We start from the raw sequence: 19922 nt of genomic DNA on the forward strand, positions 1-19922 counted from the left end.
TTTAGCCATACCAAGAGCCACTGTGCTCTTCACTGAAGCTGCATTAACAACGTGGAAGTGAATTATTGGCTGTGTGAAAAATGCCCGCAAGGAGTAGAAATGGCAAAGGGGTGCAGAAGGGATAGGATGCTAATTTAGCCTGGTTGTTTTTGTGACAACGCAGGATCCATGGGATTCCCAGCATGCACTGCACTACTGGAGAGGAGGATGTTTATGTCCTGAGTGATGTACAGAGCATAAAGTAGTTTGGAGTGCTGCTAGGGAAAGGCCCCATGGTTTAGTGTACATCCAGAGTGCAACTGTCTCCAAAACATTCCAGTCTGAAAAATCCTAAGTGACAGGAGCCAGTCATTCCAGCCAAGGTAAAGTGAATGCCAGAGAGGTGGGAAATTTGTAACTACACACTGATGGCTTAATTTGCTGCAGTTAGAAAGATGAACCAAAGTATGCTAAAAATCTACTTGAACAGAATATTGGTTCTCTCCCCCTTTAACAAACATACTGTATTTAGATCTATCATTAGCTCTTCTATAGAGCTCAAAGCACATTACAAAAGTTGCGTGTCATTATCCCTATTTTAGAGACTGGGAAACTGAGTCACAGAGATAAGGAAATTCCTCCGTGATGACCGTTTTGTTTCAGAGCTGGGAACAGAACCCAGACCTTATGGCTCACAATCCAGCATGCTATCGACAGCACCAAGCTGGCCCCACGCAAGACAGCTGTTGGTTGGATTGTTTTTTTCCCAGCACCTGGATTCATGTGAGCCATCCATGTTCTTCACTTCAAATCAGAGCTGTGTGGAACAAAGGTAACAAAATAAATCATTCCGTTGGAAATTCACTTGGCATAGGGTGACCTTTTCTAAAACCTGGAGAAAAACTGCACCTCTGCCTTCTTAGCACCACAAAGTGGCTAATTCAAGTTCCTTATGCTTTGAAAAGCAGTTTAATTTTAACGCAGATGTAACTTTTTTTTTTTGTAATTAAGAGACCAAGAAAAATATGTGATTTGTACCGCCAGACTGGTGAGGACAAGCACAGCTTCTCCATAGTGCTGATTTTAATCTTATTTTTTAGTTAGCTGACGGATGTCTGGTTATGACACTGCAGCTAGAGGTAATTTCTGCTGGGCACCCAGCCTCTAACCCAGAACAATCAGCATCATAGTGCTCTGTGCTTTTACCTACTTAGTTATGAGCTAAACTGTGGAATTGGCGCTCCAATTCCAGCTCCCAGACAGGAAGGAAAGTGGGCAGTGCTTGAAGATTCTTGCGTTTTCACAGATCATGCTTATGTTTAACATGCTCCATACCCAGAGCAGCCAAAAATCCATTTGCTGCAGCCTTCAGGCATATGTAGCTCCCCTAGGGACCAATCTCGGCACAAAGAACTGTTGCTAAAAGTTTAGTGAGGTCATATGTCTGGCAAACTTAATGGCAACAAATTAAACTACTTTTTTAAGAACTTGGCTTAGGGTTTGCCTTGGAGATCCAAACCAAAATCCTTAACCCCTGGTTGTCCTCCCAGGAGTCACCCAGAGCAAAATCAGCAAAACCGAGCCCTTTTCAGACTGTATAGATGTACATTTTGGAATAAAATTACAACCCACTCCCCCCCTCACTCATCTATTCAATTGCTTCTTGAAGTAGTAGTTTTGCAAAATGATCATTGCAGATTGTCCAGTGCCATGAAAACGAGAAATTTAAAAGTGAGAGGAGATTTAAATCACTTGGGGGGGAGGGGAGAGTATTTTGTTCTAGGTTCTGTTAAGATACTTTGTCAGTCTTTCTGAGATCACAGAAACCTGGAGCTACATTAGTAACGTGAAATGTGGAATTTCCATAACCGCCTAAGTGAATTAAGAGGGCAATTCTCATTGAAGATCCATGGCACTTGTGTTCCTAACTTGAGAATACAACCTCTAATTCTCAGGAGAATAATTAGAAATGTATTGATCAAGAACATTTTTGGTTGAAAGTTGAATAGAATATATATTATATATATAGTTAGACACGTCTACATCATTATTAACCATTTAATTCAGTTATATATACACACACACACACACAAATATATTATATTTTTTTTATACACACACACACCTCTGTATACACACAAATGAGCATCTTTGAAATTAGTTCACCTTAAAAACTAAAAGGAAAAGGATCTACATTGAATGTTATACCCAAATTGCTTTTATTGAAAGCTTCCATAAAAAATACTATACAAAATGCTTACGTCTCCAAGACATTACTATAGTTACACTATTAAGAGCAATACAAAGCTATATTTTATAAAGTTTTAGATGAAAAGCATTTAAGAGAAAATTGAAATCTAACTTAACTAAAGAGCTTTCCAAGACATTTGGATTCAATTGATAAGATAAGTTCTCATTCCATGAAACCACTTTTTATTTTAATCATTTCTGCCAATCAAATTAGATCAGTTTAGGGATAGCCCTCCTCCTTTAAAAGCAGATTTTCCTTGTTTTAAATTTTCTTTCTCCATCAATGAAAATGATGTAATGACTTCACAACAGAAAGCCACTGAAAGCTTCTAGAAAGAGCATTTAAAAAATGGCTATTAGGGGAAAAAATATCACTGGATCGATTCTAGTAGATGAATTTTAGTGAAAATAATGATTTCTCAGATTCACAGCTTGGAAATGGAGAAAATAAGCATTCTTAGTCTGCGGTTATGCAGAAAGAAATTCAAATTCATCAACCAAAGATGCTTGGAAATAAAACAAAGCCACTGGCTGCTTGCAAACCAAAAGGAGTGAAATCTATTATGTAGCTCCAGCTAGAAGGAGTTGGAGATGTGGGAAGCACTTGCATAGGAGGAGATAAGGATCTTTCTGGTGCTGGGAGAGACAATGAAAAGAGTTTTATCCTGATGGAAATAAGCAGCTCTCAGTCGGATTTAACAAGGTTTCAATAGAATTCAGGGGGACACAGCTTTCCGCAGAAACAGGTGCAAGAAAAGGGCTGGTTTTGCATAGGCCTGTGTGAAGACAGACATGCCAGCCAGGCCTCAGGCAAACTTCCATAATGCCCAGAGCACATCTGGAGATGGCAGGATTTGGAAGCTATGTGGGAGAGGAATGAGGCCGGGAGTCAGTGCAACTGAAAGGGTCAGAAATGCAGCAGCTAGGAGGATTTCAGCAACCAGGTGAGGCTGGGGCTCCTGCAGCCCATTTCTCAAGGTGGGTAGGTAGTAGTGACACAGCAAGCAGTTACGTGGGGGGAGGTCATAGGTGAATGCTGGGAGGAGTATTAGCAAAGGCTCCTGTGCAGTCACATACTGGACACATGCATAGAGTCCTGACCATAGAGTCTATGGGGAGGAAATATCAACGTGAACTGAAGTGCCATTCCAGCTATAAAATATCAAGATAAAATTGATTTGGGACACTCAGAAAAAGTAAAAGGCTGCGCTAACAGTTCTGCTATTTATCCTCCTCCCCACAACTCCCTTAAAAAAATGAATCAAGGAGAATTAAGGAGAATATTCCTTGGGACCATATTGTTTCTTACTAGCTGGTGCCTCTCATCTCGCCTTAGGCCTTGCTAGTTTCACTCTCTACAAACTGCATAAGAGATGAGTAGATCCTACACACTACAATATCCTTTGTGCAAAGGACATTGAGATTCGCTCTTCATCAAATTCCCTAGGAGCCATTTGGGACTTGCATGATGCAGAACCTTCTAGAAGCATGAGTCATGTTCTCTGCTTGATGCTTGCTACAGTTTTAGAATAGAGGTGCACGTCCACCATTTGGGCATTCTTTGCCTGTGAGCAAACCCCCCAGCACGCACGCAGACACCTCAACTATAGATCAGTAAATCTGGTACAGCACTTTCCAGATGCTTCACATTCCCCAATGCTCAGATTAACTAGTTTAGCTCAGCAGCAGCTCTGAGAAGTTAGGATCTTCCCTTCCCCTACACTCCATATACAATACTTGTGCTCTCAACAGAGCTGGCGCTAGGCATAAGCAGACTTCGGGCTTGTACACACTAGTGCTTACTTCGGTATAACTTATGTCGCTCAGGGGTGTGAATAAGCCACACTCCTGAGTGACCTAAGCAACTCCACCTTCCCGAGCAGCAGTAATGATGCCGATGTGAGAGCTCTCCCCCATCGGCATACAGCATCTGCTCTAGCAGCGCTACCGCGGCGCAGCTACATGCATACAGCTGTGCTGCTGGAGCGATTCTAGCATAGACTAGTGCTAACTAATTGCTTAGGGTCCCGAGCAACTCATAGGGGCCCCCTATTCAAATTTTATTATGTACTGTGGAGACAAAAAAATATTCCTGCTTAGGGCCCCCCATGGGCTAGCACTGCCTCTGCTCAATGGGGATTTAACTCAAAGGATCACAAATTGTTAGCTGTGTTTAGTGAAATAAGAATTTTATTCTTAGAGTAACAAAAAAGTGTATTTACAGATGCCATTGGCTGTACATTTTATTTTAATAAAATAAGTGATTCCATCTGTTAAAAATGATTCACCCAAAGTATTAGAAAAACACAAACAAAACCCCAAGCCTCCAGACAACTCCGGCTTTATCAGCCCCTCGTGGAATCAATTCCCTTTACTGTGCATGAGCTTCTGCTGATTCTCAAGACACTCCTTCAGCTTGTCTTCAGTCAGTGTCAGTCTCTGCTCCAGAATGGAAACAGTCTACAAAGGGAAATAATAAAATAAAGAGTGCTGCTGAGTGATATATGAAGATAAGCCACATGCTGTACGTTTACTGCTTAGCACAGCTGCTAAATATAACGTATCACAAGCTATTCCAGGGCTATACTCCACAATCAGAATTTCCGAAGAGGCTTCAAGCTCAGCAACTTCTATTGAGGATAATGGGAGCTGCCGAGCTCAGTTGAAAATCTGGCCCTAGTTATGGGTGCTGAGCACTTTCAAAGCGTGGGCCCAGATTTCCTCTTCACTCCCTCACTCCTTTTGGTGGAGTGTTGTCTCCTTTTACATATAGGCAATTTCTGCTTCTAAAAGGCCAAATACCAGAGAGCTCATGTAATAGGTGTACACTTTAAACCCCTGACATACAGGTGCTTTGAGTAGTTATTCCCCTTTTTGGCCTGTTGTCTTTGATTTCATGTCTTAGTTCCAATTCTTTTCTCCTTTCCTGATTGCTGTGTCAGTTAGCTTAGAGATGGGCTGCTGATTTATGACAAACAAACAGACCAGAAATTAAATGACAGGCAAAAAACCTCGACAAGTCTAGAGTAGGCACAATTGCAAAAACAATGGTAAATATTCTTAGATATGCTTTGTGACATTCCACTCCATATTCTTTAAGAAATATGCTTATGATATGGATATGACATAACGGATATACTTTATGTAAGATATCACTGGAAAGGTTATGATTTACTGAATGTGATTATCCAATCTGTATGCCTGTATCATTTCTGTATCTGAAATTAGGAATATTGACTAGCTGTATTTCAAATATGTTACTTTGGGTGTCACCCCCAACTAGCCCTTCAGGTACAACAATGGAAAAGCCAGACAGGACTAATGGGCCATTAGCAAAGACAATGGACTGTGAAAGGGCTTAGTCTTCCTGTGGACACTCCAGACAGCCTTGGAGTAATGGCTGCCACAGCCCTGCAGACACATGGGTCTGAGTAACCTGGTACTGGACCCACCCCTTGGAATGCCAGTGTTCTTCCACTGGGAGACAAAGGGTTCCCACCATACACAAGAGCTATATACGGCAGGGGAGTGACATCATCATGGTTCTCCTCTTCCTCCCCACCCAAAGAGACACTGAAAAACACGTGGGAGCAAGAACTGAACTGAGGGGAGAAGGGTTGAACCCAGGCTGGGAGGGCGTCCAGTCTGTGAGTGGAAATACCTGAAGTCTCAAGCTGCAGGCCAGTGCAGCTGCCTTTCAAGACTTTTTGTAATCTACCTGTGACAATATTTAGGGTGAGAAATTATATTTTGTAACCTGTTTCTTTAGTGAATCAAACTTAGTTTGCGTGTTTTGTTTTATTTGTTTAGTAATCTGTTCTGTTTGCTACCCCTTTAACCACTTCAAATTTTATTAACTATAAAAGGCAGATTTTTGTTTGTTTATTATTAAATCCAGTTTCTGTAATTTCTAACTCGGGGGGCAAGTTGTAGTACATATCTTCCTCCACATTGAGGGAGGAGGCAAATTTATTAGCTTGCGTTGTATAGATTTCTCCACAGTGCACGACAATATACCTTTGGGTCTGCACTCCAAGGGAGGTGGACACCTGAGTGCTGGGGCAAGTCCCTTAAGCTGAGGCTTCCCAGAGCTGATCTCAGTGTCTGTCGTTTTGCAGTTGGGTGTGGCCCTGCCTGTGTGTGTGCTAGAGGAGACTTAATAGCCTGGCTCAGCAAGACAGGGTAAAGGGGGCCCAGGCTGGCAGAACAGGTGGGCTCAGTGGTATCCCAGCACATCAGGTGGCATCTTAAAGGGGGGCAACCCATCACATGCTTATCTTAAGATTGTATTTGTGCCCTCGAAAGAGACTGATTAATGCCTTATAAATACGATCACCGCTAGCTCTTTCTCATAGCTCTAAAATCTAGATACAAACACGCAAAGTATGCAGGAAGCATATTTTAAATTACATGGAGATAAAATTTTCTGCTGGAAGTAATTTATTGATTACTTTGAAGTAATCAAAGGTAGTCAGCAAGGTAAAAGTGCATTTCAAGGACACTGGAGCAGTTGGTAATATTGAAACATTAGATAGAGAAAGCATTAAATATAATTAATCAATATTTAATCACTAACACAATAATTTCACATTTTTACTAGGGCTGTCAATTAATTGCAGTTAAGTCACACGATTAACAAAAAAATTAATTGCAGTATTAATCGCACTGTTAAACAATACCAATTGAAATGTATTAAATATTTTGGATGTTTTTCTACATTTTCACATATTGTATTCTGTGTTGCAATTGAAATCAAACTGTATATCTTTTTATTACAAATATTTGCACTGTAAAAATGAAAAACAAAAGAAAAAGTATTTTTCAATTCACCTCATACAAGTACTGTAGTGCAATCTCTGTTGGGAAGGCGCAATTTACAAATGTAGATTTTCTTTTTGTTACATAACTGCACTCAACAACAATGTAAAACTTCAGAGCCTACAAGTCCACTCAGTCCTACTTCTTGTTCAGCCAATTGTTAAGACAGACAAGTTTGTTTACATTTACAGGGGGAGGTATAGCTCAGTGGTTTGAGCATTGGCCTGCTAAACCCAGGGTTGAGAGTTCAGTCCTTGAGGGGGCCATTTAGGGAACTGGGGTAAAAATCTGTCTGGGGATTGGTCCTGCTTTGAGCAGGAAGTTAGACTAAATGACCTCCTGAGGTCCCTTCCAACTCTGATATTCTATGATTCTACAGGAGATAATGCTGCCCCCTTCTTATTTACGTCACCAGAAAAGGAGAACAGGCATTTACATGGCACTTTTGTAGCCGACATTGCAAGGTATTTACGTGCCAGATATGCTAAACATTCGTATGCCCCTTCATGCTTCGGCCACCATTCCAGAGGACATGCTTCCATACTGATGACGCTCATTAAAAAAATAATGTGTTAATTACATTTGTGACTGAACTCCTTGGGGGAGACTTGTATGTCCCCTGCTCTGTTTTACCCACATTCAGCCATATATTTTGTGTTATAGTAGTCTCGGATGATGACCCAGCACATGTTCATTTTAAGGACACTTTCACAGCAGATTTCACAAAACACAAAGAAGGTACCAATGTGAGATAGCTATCTAAAGATAGCTACAGCACTCAACCCAAGGTTTAAGAATCTGAAGTGCTTCCAAAATCTGAGAGGGACGAGGTGTGAAACATGCTTTCAGAAGTCTTAAAAGAGCAACACTCCGATGCGGAAACTACAGAACCCTAACCACCAAAAAAGTAAATCAACTTTCTGCTGGTGTCATCTGAATCAGATAACGAAAATGAGCACGCATCGGTCCGCACTGCTTTGGATGGTTATCGAGCAGAACCCGTCATCAGCATGGATACATGCCCACTGGAATGGTGGTTGAAGCATGAAGGGACATATGAATCTTTAGCGCATCTGGCATGTAAATATCTTGTGACGCCAGCTACAACAGTGCCATCAGAATGCCTGTTTTCACTTTCACGTAACATTGTAAACAAGAGGCGGGCAGCATTATGTCCTGCAAATGTAAACAGACTTGTTTGTCTGAGCGATTGGCTGAAGAAATAGGACTGAGTGGACTTGCAGGTTCTAAAATGTACACTGGTTTATTTTTGAATGCAGGTTTTTTTGTACATAATTCTACATTTGAAATTTCAACTTTCATGACAAAGAGATTGCACTACAGTACTTGTATTAGGCGAATTGAAAAAATACTATTTCTTTTGTTTTTTTTACAGTGCAAATACTAGTAATCTAAAATAAATATAAAGTGAGCACTCTGTATTCTGTGTTGTAATTTAAATCAATATATTTGAAAATGTAGAAAACATCCAAAAATATGTAAATAAATGGTATTCTACTATTGTTCAACAGTGCGATTAATCGCACAATTAATTGCAATTAATTTTTTTAATCGCTTGACAGCCCTAATTTTTTTTTATCAGTTAAAACCTAAAATGAGAAGCTCTGTTATAAACACTGATAAAACACTCCTCACACAAATGAAACGGGTGTTTTCCAATAAACACTAGAAAAACACTGTGACGTTGTGCAGTCTATATGGTTTTATAAAAACATGATAATAAGTGAATATAATGTAACTGGGATAGTTTTAGAAAAATATGGTAAAAAGTGAATATAACGTAACTGGGATATGCTTCATGCAAAAGGTCTCTTGTAAGGTATCATTACAAAGCTTATAATCTACTGAGTGTGATCATCCGATTTGTATAAATGTACCACTCTTGTATCTAAAACTAGAAATATAAAATATAACTCTGAGGGCCTATTGTAATTATGTAAAGTGTGGGCCATTAAGGATGGTTTGGAATCTTGATGACTCCCATTAACCAGGACCATTGTCTGCAGATGGTTGTGTTTACCTGTGAATCTTCCTGTATATGTGTGTGCTGGCAAGTGAGTAATGAAGTCTTGCAGTGACATGTGATCATGTCACCTGAACTGGAATCCATCTTTAACCTGGTGCTTTTCCAGTGAGGGGGGGTGGAAACCCAGAGGGACAAAGGGTTCCCGCCTTATGCAAAAGATATATAAAGGGGTGGAAGAGAACAAAGGAGGGAGAGGAGCCATCATGAAGAATCCCCTAGCTATCACCTGAGCTGCAACAAGAGCTGTACCAGGGGAAAGAATTGTGCCCAGGCCTGGAAGGTGTCCAGTCTGAGAAAAAACTTACTGAAGCATCTCTGAGGGTGAGATTATCTGTATTCAGTTTGATTAGGCATAGATTTGCGCATTTTATTTTATTTTGCTTGGTGACTTACTTTGTTCTGTCTGTTACTACTTGGAACCTCTTAAATCCTACTGTCTGTATTTAATAAAATCACTTTTTATTTAGTAATTTACTCAGAGTATGTATGAATACCTGGGGGAGCAAACAACTGTGCATATCTCTATCAGTGTTATAGAGGGCGAACAATTTATGAGTTTGCCCTGCATAAGCTTTATGCAGGGTAAAACAGATTTATCTGGGTTTAGACCCCATTGGGAGTTGGGCATCTGAGTGCTAAAGACAAGCACACTTCTGTGAGCTGTTTTTAGGTAAACTTGCAGCTTTGGGGCAAGTGATTCAGACCCTGGGTCTGTGTTGAAGCAGACGGGAGTGTCTGGCTCAGCAAGACAGGGTGCTGGAGTCCTGAGCTGGCAGGGAAAACGGAAGCAGGTAGTCTTTGCACATCGGGTGGCAGCTCCCAAGGGGGTTTCTGTGATCCAACCCGTCACAAACACCAGAAATGGTTACTAGCATCCAGGGCCTTCTCTACACAGAGCAGTAATGCAGACCATCAGTGGGGTGGGGGGTGATTTCTAAAGTTAGTAATTCTATCGGCTACTGACTCCTCAATAAACACAGCAGCAGATCTAGACACGAGAGGAACACCACACATCCCTCTGGATAGTTGGGAAGTGGGATCAGTCTAGCCAGATGACTGGTCAATCCAGCAAATCTGTTTTGGCCTGGGTCTGAGGGTGAAATAGATAAAAATATCGAGCAAAGACTTAATGCCAGGGACAAGCACAACCCCACTAAGACATCTGCAGGTGGATGCTATGGACATTGTTGGAATTATTTTCCTTACCACCCTCATCGTTAAAGATTTTATAGACAGAATCTGTATTTTTTTAAATTGAGATTTGAAGAATTTACAGCTTGATCTTTTAACTGGAGGAGTCTTTGTTATTTCAAATACAATCTGGATGAAACTTGATTGGCGGTTTTATGATAAGCGGAAGCTAGTACTTTGAACACAGTTTGGAACATGTTACCTTAGAAATGTTTGGCAGAGCATTAGCATGTATTGTATCAAATAGCAAAAGAGCTACTATTCCTACCTCTTAAGATTTTATTCTGCATCACACACATTAATTTATAAAGATATGTTTTCATTCTAGCAAAAGAATCTATCAGAACAGGACACAATGGCAAAAATCTTTTAGTGGAAAAGAAATTAAAGGCATCCTAATAACTTAATTTTAGATATGAGGATTTCAAACCAAAAAGCACAAAGGAGACACTGGAATGATTACATTTTGGCATTATGAATATGTTATTTCATTTTCTTCCGTTTTCATAATCTCATAATGATGCTATCAGTATAATAAGGCCAACACAGATGTCTAGACCTAATGTAAGAAACAATCCAAGTCCCACAGAATAGAGTTTGTGCTCCATATCCATGCCAATGTTCCTGGTAGTATGTGCCATATGAAAAGCAGTGCTGAAGCACCTGACAAACATCAGGACATAGACTCAGACTCATAGACTTTATGGTCAGAAGGGACCATCATGAGCATCTAGTCTGACCCCCTGCACATTGCAGGCCACAGAACCTAATCCACTCACTCCTGTAATAAACCCCTAACCTCTGGCTAAGTTACTGAAGTCCTCAAATCATGATTTAAAGACTTCAAGTTACAGAGACTCCACTATTTACACTAGTTTAAACCTGCAAGTGACCTGTGCCTCGTGGTGCAGAGCAAAGTGAAACCCCCCAAATTATGGCTGAAGTTTTAGGGTATATTACTCCTCATAAGGCCCTCACAATTCTCATGGACACTTATGACAAACATGGCCAAACTGCACTGATGTTAATCGTGATACATTTATCTGAATCATATATTTATTGTTGAGATTAAGGAGTCACCTGGAAGTATCTACCTGAGCAAGGCCTGCTTCGAGATATTATTTAGGCTTGTTAATGCTATATTGGAGTAGCTAAAGCCTTGCACATGAGTCCCTAGGGAAAGGCTGATACATTCCAAACATACAAACTAATCAAAGAAAGGAAAGAAAATATACAAAGTAACTCAAGGCCCCAAAGCCCTGAGGGCTTTTTCATAATTACACCAAGAAAAATGGGCTTCCAAAAACTAAGATGGAGTGGGCCACATGATTCAATGCCATCAAAACAATGCATGCTGTATTATAGCAAGGTAACAGGTCCTACCTGAAACTCTGAGGGAACTGCATATTGAAGGACTGTAGACTGTAATGTCACATTTTTAACCAAAGTGGCAACATGAGAGTTTGCTTAATTATTCTTTATTGTATTTAAGACTCGATCATTTTTAGAGCACTTTAATGGTTAGATTATCTTAATATTACATTGGAGTTTTATTTAAGGACACTGCATGGGATATTTAAGGATGGAAGCTGTTCTTAACTTTGATTTTTGGTCTCCTCCCCGTGTGTTATTTGGTGACCTTTCAGACGTTTACACTGTTTTATAGTACACAGAGGAATATATACAATATACTTCTAAAACTATCTACTTTAGTTTAGCCACAAATATATACTGAATATACATAGCTAAATATAGTTCACAGTGATCTAAACACTGATACTTTCACAGTAGCTCTGCAGAATTAGTCATTTTAAAGGCATTCAAACCACTTTAAACACATTTAGTCTATCAGATTTCTTCTTTGAGCGGACATGGACAACAGCCCAGGTTTAAAGTAATAGCTTCTAGAAGCCAAAGTCCCAGTCCTGCAAGATGCTGTGCACCTCGGGCCTAATCCAAAGCCCACTGAAGTCAATGGAAAGATTCCCATTGACTGCAGTGAGGGATTGCATCAGGCGATTTCTGAGAGCTGCCGAGAGCTCCTTCTCATTGAAGGCCAATAGAAGCTGAAGGTCCTCAGCAGCCCAAGGTAGGTGCTCAGCACAGGAGCAGATCTTTGGATTGTCTCGTGCAGTGATACTACAGAGAGACACGAGGCGCATAAGGGTGCTATTTAAGCAGTTTTAGAAGGAAAAAACCTTCCACATTTCCAGATTATAAAGGAATCAAAACAAGCATATTTCAGAGAGTTGCTTCCAGCAAACAGTAGCTACAAGAATATAATGCAGAGCACTGACAATATCCTGCAAATAAATGAAATATCCCGAATGAGTCTGAGAGCTCAAAGCTATTGTATCATCAAAAGGGAGGACTGAGAATTATGAAAAATAGTATCTTGGTCCTCTAGATGAGGGTAAGATGTCAAAAAGCAACAGCTCCTCCAGTATTTCAGAGGTTTTTCAGACTGAAATGTTTCTTAAAGATATCAAATAAGGAACACAGCATTGAATCAAAACTGATTAATTTAATATTTTCTAAAAGCCTCTCTTCTGATCTCTATTATCCACTGGTGTGTTTGTGTAGTGACAAAGGCACAAGAGCCAAAATTTGCAACTATTTGAAGTCATTAGTGAATTTTACTGAACCACTTGATTGTTCTACACTTAATGCATCTAAGAGAAGGGAAGGGCCATTTCATTCCTTTGCATTATGTGTTCTGAATAACATTTCTGAATGTAAGCACAATAATGATTTTGCTTTACTTATTTTAGACTACATACTTTATTTTGAAGACCACTTTCAGTTTGAATTAAACTCATCCCACCCCCCCCCCCAACTGTGTTTTTACACTAGTGAATTTCATTTAAAAAAACTTACCCCGCTACAATCACTTCCGGAATAAGTGAAATGATCCTTTAATCTCACACAACCTAGACTGTCCTTAGTTCCTGGTGTGGATTATCTCAGGGCTTTAGGAACTCTTCTAAATTTCACTGTGTTGTTTTCCCCCTGGCTTTAATGCAGGAATAGTTTGGATGCATACGAAACTCTGTTTCCTGTGGGTGGATTCTCTCAGCAATTTATGATTTTTTATGATAACCTGATTCTGAACTCTGTTTTCATTTGGAATAGACACATCTTTCTTCCCACACAAAACAGAAGCTATTTCCCCCAGCAAGTGCCCACTGTGTACTAGTGTTACATATATTTGTCCTACTGATAATGGCAAAGTATATTAACCCTGTATGGTAATCTTTCCAAATTAAGTTTTCCCATTGCAGCTGAGATATTCATTCACTGACCTTCTGCTCTTACAGAGGAATGCTTGAGCTGTAAGTGCAGCTAGGAAAGAGTGTGGGATAGCACACTAACACTTACACCTCTACCTTGATATAACGCGGTCCTTGGGAGCCAAAAAAATCTTACCACGTTATAGGTGAAACCGTGTTATATTGAACTTGCTTTGATCCACCAGAGTGCGCAGCCCTGCCCCCCTCCGGAGCACTGCTTTACTGCGTTATATCTGAATTCGTGTTATATCGGCTCGCGTTATATCGAGGTAGCGGTGTATTTGAATACCAGCTCTGCTCTAGTTACATCAAACATATCCTAGAGCAAACGGGTTTTGAATGAAAAAGCTACTCAAAAGAAAGCATCTTTGTTGCCTCATAAAAATGTTCTGAGAATATTCATTCCAACTCCTCATCTGGACACATTCGGTATGACTACACTGCAATTAAACACCTGTGGCTGGTTCAGATCAACTGACTTGGGCTCATGAGACTCAGGCTACTGTACTGTTTAACTGCAGTGTAGTAGTTGCTTAGTGGAGCCCAGGCTTGGGACCCTCCCCACTCCACCCCGGACAGGGTCCCACAGCCTATGCTCCAGCCCAAGCTTGAACATCTCCACCGCAATTAAACAAATCCCTCGAGCCCCAGTTAGCTGATGCAGGCCAGCTGTGGGTGTTTAATGCAGCATAAATGTACCCATTGAATTGCCTGCTGCATCTTTAAGTTTAGCCCATTTCTGAGAACAGCAAAGATATGAATTTCATGCTGCTACTCAGGAAAATGAAGCCTACAGTTTTTAACTTTTTATCTTTGCAAGTCAAATCTAGGATAACACTCATATTTAGGATGTTTATATATACAAAAAATACAAAAATATTTGCAAAATAAATCAAAACTAAAAGTGATTCTAGTTAATATTCTAAAGACACAATTCTTGCTTACATGTCATCTTAAGACCACTTCATCTACAAAGTAAACAAAGGAAGATGGAGTAACATTTACTCTCAAGTAGAAAAATATAATACTGGTTAAAAACATTTGCACAAACCAAGAGTAAAACATCATAACATGATGCTAACAGGCATAACACGAAGCATCATCATGGACATTAGCTACATCAAATTCACCTACTGTGTCATTGCTAAAAGTGGTATGCAGCAGCCACTAGTCCCTTCTCATACAGCTTTCTAGAGTTAGTTGACGTGCTTCACTGAAGAATCAACCCCACTTCAGTACATCCAGTTGGGCAGGCCATAGCCCCTCTACAGCTTCATCTCTTCTACTTCCAGCTGGCATCTGGCAGGAAGAGGCCTCTTAGTAGAATCAAAACAGTCCTACTGTCTCATAAGTAGACAGCACTCCACTTCTTCGTTATAGCTGCTCTCAGTGGAGGGAAGGTACTGACAATTGGTGAGCAGACAACGTAACTTCACAAATTTGCAACATGGAACAAAGAACTGTGCGTTGGCCGGAGCACAGTTCTCAACTTTCAGATGACAATGTTCAACTGGTTCCCTAGTACGAATGATCTTTCAGCATTGCAAAGTCATGAAAAATCATCTTTCCCCCCCCCGTAAAATACTGTTTAGGATATAACATTATAAATCATTTAAGTGATGGACTAAGTAAAAAGAGACATTCGAAAATTAATAGGAGATCACTGTGATGTTTGCATAATTTCTAACCAAAGTAGTTTATCACAACTACAATGTGTTCCCCACATTATGTTAATTAAAAGGTTAGAGCTGAGTAAATTCAATGGGAACAAAAGAACATCATGATCACAGTTTTATTCCAATCCTCTCAAGATAGTATATTAGAAATATACTAACGCTCCCTCGATGCTAAACAATTAAAATGCCTGGGAAAACTGGGACAAATGTGCAAATATATAGTATGTGGAAATATCACAGCGGAAGCCTGTCTTGTTTTCTTAAATGCGTGGTTCTGCTTATGAAAGTAAAAGCTTTTCTAACTGGTGCTATTCAGGCATATGAATTAAACGGTTCATTATAAGATACCAAAGAGACAGCTAACATACTCCTGGTCTTTTTCCAAGTAGACCCTTTGTGTACCTTTTATTTTACGAAGACACCAGACTTTTTTTTGTTAAGAACCACTTGAAATGAAGTGGCATTTATATATTTTAGAGAGAGGAGTCTTTATATCTGGAATCTGAATTCAAACATGCAGCACCAGTCAAGAGGTAGATCGACACTTCACTGGGCAACGGGCAGCATGCAGATGAGCTGCCACCAGAGCAGCTCAGGAAGAGGACTGTTACTCAGAGTCACAATCTCCTTCCCAGTTTACTCTTGCTCTGGATGAAGGGCATTGCCTCAGGGCTACATCCAGCACTGGTCATGTTACCTGGTCACCAAGGCTCCTCCCAGTCCCCAACCACCTTTGTGAAAGAGAAGTAGTGGTGGCTTCGCAGAGCCTACTTCCCCAAGTGTTGTAACCCATGGTCCAGGTAGCCTGCACAAGACAGGAAGAGGCACTTTACACCCCTTTACTCCCTTGCATGGATACACAGAGCTACTGATGATCTAGGGCCAAGGCCTCGGGGAATGGTAAATTTAACCAAACTCTAATAACATGGCTAGTTATGTCCTCCAGACTTGCAATGATAAAACTCCACAATCCTTTGGAGAGCCTGACTCCACAGAAGCACAAATTCAGTCCTTTCTGACCTCCTCTGGCCTCCTATTCTCCACACATGCATCTCCTCTTGCTAATAAGAGTAATTATTTCTACTGTTCCCACCTGCAGCACTCTGAAGCCTTAGTTGTGTGTTGTCTTGTCTCATTCAGCCAAAGTCACACACTCTAAGGGGTACAATACCATCATAGTGCTTGCAGAGTTATGGAATTGTTTAATATCATTAAATGCACAAATCTACTCTCACATAACTATGCTGGGTGTACCTAAGGATACAGCCAGTGTCAAGTGAAGATTAAAACATTAACATTAAATTATTTTAGTGTTATTCTGGTGTCGGTACAGCTTGGAAAAGTTTTTCCCTAAATGCAGCTATTTTTACCATCTTTTCAGACTTCATTTCCAACTTTATCCTATGTTCTAATTTATTCCTCCTCCACTCCTCTCTCTCTGCTAGGTCTAAAATAAAACATTTGGAATTTCTGAAGTTACTGAACCTCTTTTTGAAAGGTATGTTTGCATTGCATAGATCTATTTTAAACCCCACATATAGTGTTTACTACAGTATTTTCCCTCCTATAAAACACGTGTACAGTAGAAATGGAGCCCATTACACAATAATTAGAATTGTGTATCAGAATTACATAATGAAAGATAAAGAATGCATTCCAATCCTACTACTGGCGAAACACACAAATATTGTATGAACTACTAGCTACCATTTTATTCATGTGTACAACATTGGAGATGCTAACCAGAACAGTTTGAAATAGATCAGCAGTAGGATCTAAAAGTACTCCCCCTACCTCCCACTCCATAGTTTTCTTGTATTTCTATTGAATAGCATTATGGTTCTTTTAAAAGAAAATGTTTTTGTTTTTTACCTCCCTATTTCCACTAAAGATGTAAGTGTTGCAAGATTCAACATATTTAGATAAAACTAGGACTATTTTGACAATCCACCCCAACCTCCACACTTTTCGATCATGTTCATGTTCCTCAGGAGCAGAAGACTGAGTTGGAATGAGAATTAGTGTTATATATATGATATGATACATTCAAATTCCTCTGCATTCTATGAAAAGGGCAGGATTTCTTTTTAATATGAGAAACAAGGGAGACAAACCTGTTATATTTATATAAATGCATACAGACTCTTATTTTTATATCCCCCTCAGACAAAAAATACCTTAATTAAAGAACAGGTATGTGCACTTGAATAACCGTACCACACATAACCATTAAGATAGCTATTAACCCACTTGTTAAATCTTCTCACTCAGCCTTTCCAAATCACAACGATGAATTAATCTTCTTTGCATTATATCATCAAGATCCACCACCCTGTAATACATGCCTTCTCCCTGCACCTCCACATACAATATTTAATCTTTCTATTCCACATGGTTACCATTAAGAAATTACAATTTTCTAACTGGAGTGATGAACTGGTGTTTTGTTGGAGGTGGTGTTGATTTTTAGTTGCTGGTTATGTTTTGTTATGCTGTGTTGGATTTGGATGTGTTGCATGTTCACAGTGGGGATTAAGTTGTTTATCATTTTAGGAAGCTGGTATTGTAATGTTTAGAGTAGTGTTATTTAAGTGATACTGTAAGTAAGAATAGTGTGTTAAGATTTTTTCAACAGTTAAAATGTTTGTGGTTGGAGTTAAAGAAGTGTGCGGAATTAGTGGAGGCAGGAGTTGTGTGTGGTGGATGAGGGTGAGATAATGTGGTTAAGACAAAATTAATGCTTAAAAACTTAAAACACCACACCACAGGACAGGGCTGTGGTGAGACCCAGATATGTGCAAGGGAGAAGCATGGTGGAGAGAAACAGGACAGAAGCTGTTGGGGAACAGGTGGGAACTTGAAGTATGTGGAAGGAGTTAGGGAAAGAGTAGGATTTAAGCAGGGGAGGGGACAATGGAGCTACGCTGATTTTTACAGGCTGAGGATCTAGAACTGAAGTTAATTCTCTTATGCAAGATAGCGATGCACTCCCCAAACTGAAGAATACTATGTGTAGAATCTACTGACCAGGTTTTTTTAAAAAATATGAATTGAACACATAGATTTCCTTAATTTCCAGAAAATAGTATGCTACTAGACCACCCCTACCATGATCCATGCAGGCTTTCACACTTGTGGAGAAGGAAAGTTTAAAGGACACAAAGAATTGTATTTTAATGTTTGGAACCCCACATGATTGTGAATTCACAGAAAGTGGTCTTAATTTTAGTATATGATTTGTAACCATTGCAAATTTAAAATTTACAGTGCTTTGAAAGCATAAAGTGCTTATATAAAGGACCAAGAATTAATTGTGGCAAAGGTTACTGCTGACATACATTTTAATAGAATAATCTAGATCTGAATTTAGATTTTTATGCTACCGCCTGTGACACATGACCAGAAAGGGTTAAGTGTCCTGCAGGATGAATGACTCAAATTCAACTCTTAAAGACAAATGGGGAGATAATGTTTGTGTTTTTGTGCGTTTACATATATATTGGTAGTGGTCAACAATGTAATCAAACAGTCCCTATCTATGCTATATTCTGTTAGTTCAGATATCAAAGGGAAATAAATGAACTGTAAACATAGGCTGTCGCTGTATTAATCTCTCTTTGAAATATATAGCAAATCATCTGCAAACGGTGGAAAAACAGGCAATTGCCTTATGTTAATCTGTGTGAATAATTAAGGGCGATGCTTAGGAAATGCGAGTCTATTGTTTGCCGAGGGACTCCGAGCTGTCAAAGAAGGCCTGAACTATATAAAAATGGGTTGGGTCCTGATCCTATCATCTCAGATCTGCTTAAGCTTTATCAGCGGAAGTTAAAGTTGCAAGATGAGATCCCAGTTAAGCTGGTACTCCCTTGATATGATATTGGACATTGGACTATAACCTATGGACTAAATTCTAAAAGAACTCTTTGTAACTACAAAGCTCATCATCTCTGTTATAAATCTGAAACTCAAGAATTGAACTCATGTCTGTATGTATATTGATCTGTTAACCATACTCTCTCTTTTCTTTTTTAATAAATTTTAGTTAATAAGAATTGGCTGTAAGCATGTATTAGGGTAAGATCTGGAATATTTATTAATATGGAAAGTAATGGGTGTGATCCTTTGGGATTGGTAGAACTTTTTTATGTGATGAAATAAGATTATCATTAATCTTCATCATATCTGACGTGGGTAACTAGGTGGAGGCCTGAGGCTGGGTTACTTTAAAGGAACTATGTTTTGGACTTCTAAGTAACCAGTGAGATATAACAGAAGCTGTTTAGTGCTGGCTTGGTAAATCTAAGTATTGAAATATCCACCAGCTTTGGGGATGTCTGTCCCATTCTTTGCAGTTCATCCTAATTGAGTGACCTCAGCTGGCTCCCCATGGGACTCGTGTCACACAACCCTACATTATTCTCTAATGAGCACCAAAGTACTACCTGAAAAAGTTAAGATTAGCTCCACAAAAGGGGATAAAATGTAAGGTGGGATTTTGAAAAGCCATCAGCACTGGCCTAACTCTGCTCTCACTGAAGCCAGTAGAATGTGGCACAATGCATATGCCATAGATGTTGAATTTAGTAGCCGTTTGTGTTTTACCATAAAGCAAGATAATAGTAGATGGAGATGGGATTATATTTAAGTTACAGGTTTTGTGGACTGTAA

The 19922-nt window shown here is 39.6% G+C and overlaps 1 protein-coding gene across 2 annotated transcripts in view; it reads right to left on the bottom strand.

Annotated features, from left to right (window-relative positions):
- Positions 1-4451: 4451 nt before the first annotated feature.
- POC1A (POC1 centriolar protein A) overlaps positions 4452-19922 on the bottom strand; it is a 115444-nt gene continuing 99973 nt past the window's right edge. For both annotated transcript variants that reach the window (XM_024195641.2, XM_024195638.2), the window contains one exon: positions 4452-4689. In XM_024195641.2, coding sequence (XP_024051409.1) covers positions 4591-4689 — 99 coding nt within the window. In that variant the 3' untranslated portion in view covers positions 4452-4590. The remainder of the gene's footprint in view (positions 4690-19922) is intronic.

This window comes from Terrapene carolina, unplaced genomic scaffold, assembly GCF_002925995.2.
Source record: "Terrapene carolina triunguis isolate 2854851 unplaced genomic scaffold, T_m_triunguis-2.0 Scaffold232, whole genome shotgun sequence".
Lineage (NCBI taxonomy): Eukaryota > Metazoa > Chordata > Testudines > Emydidae > Terrapene > Terrapene triunguis.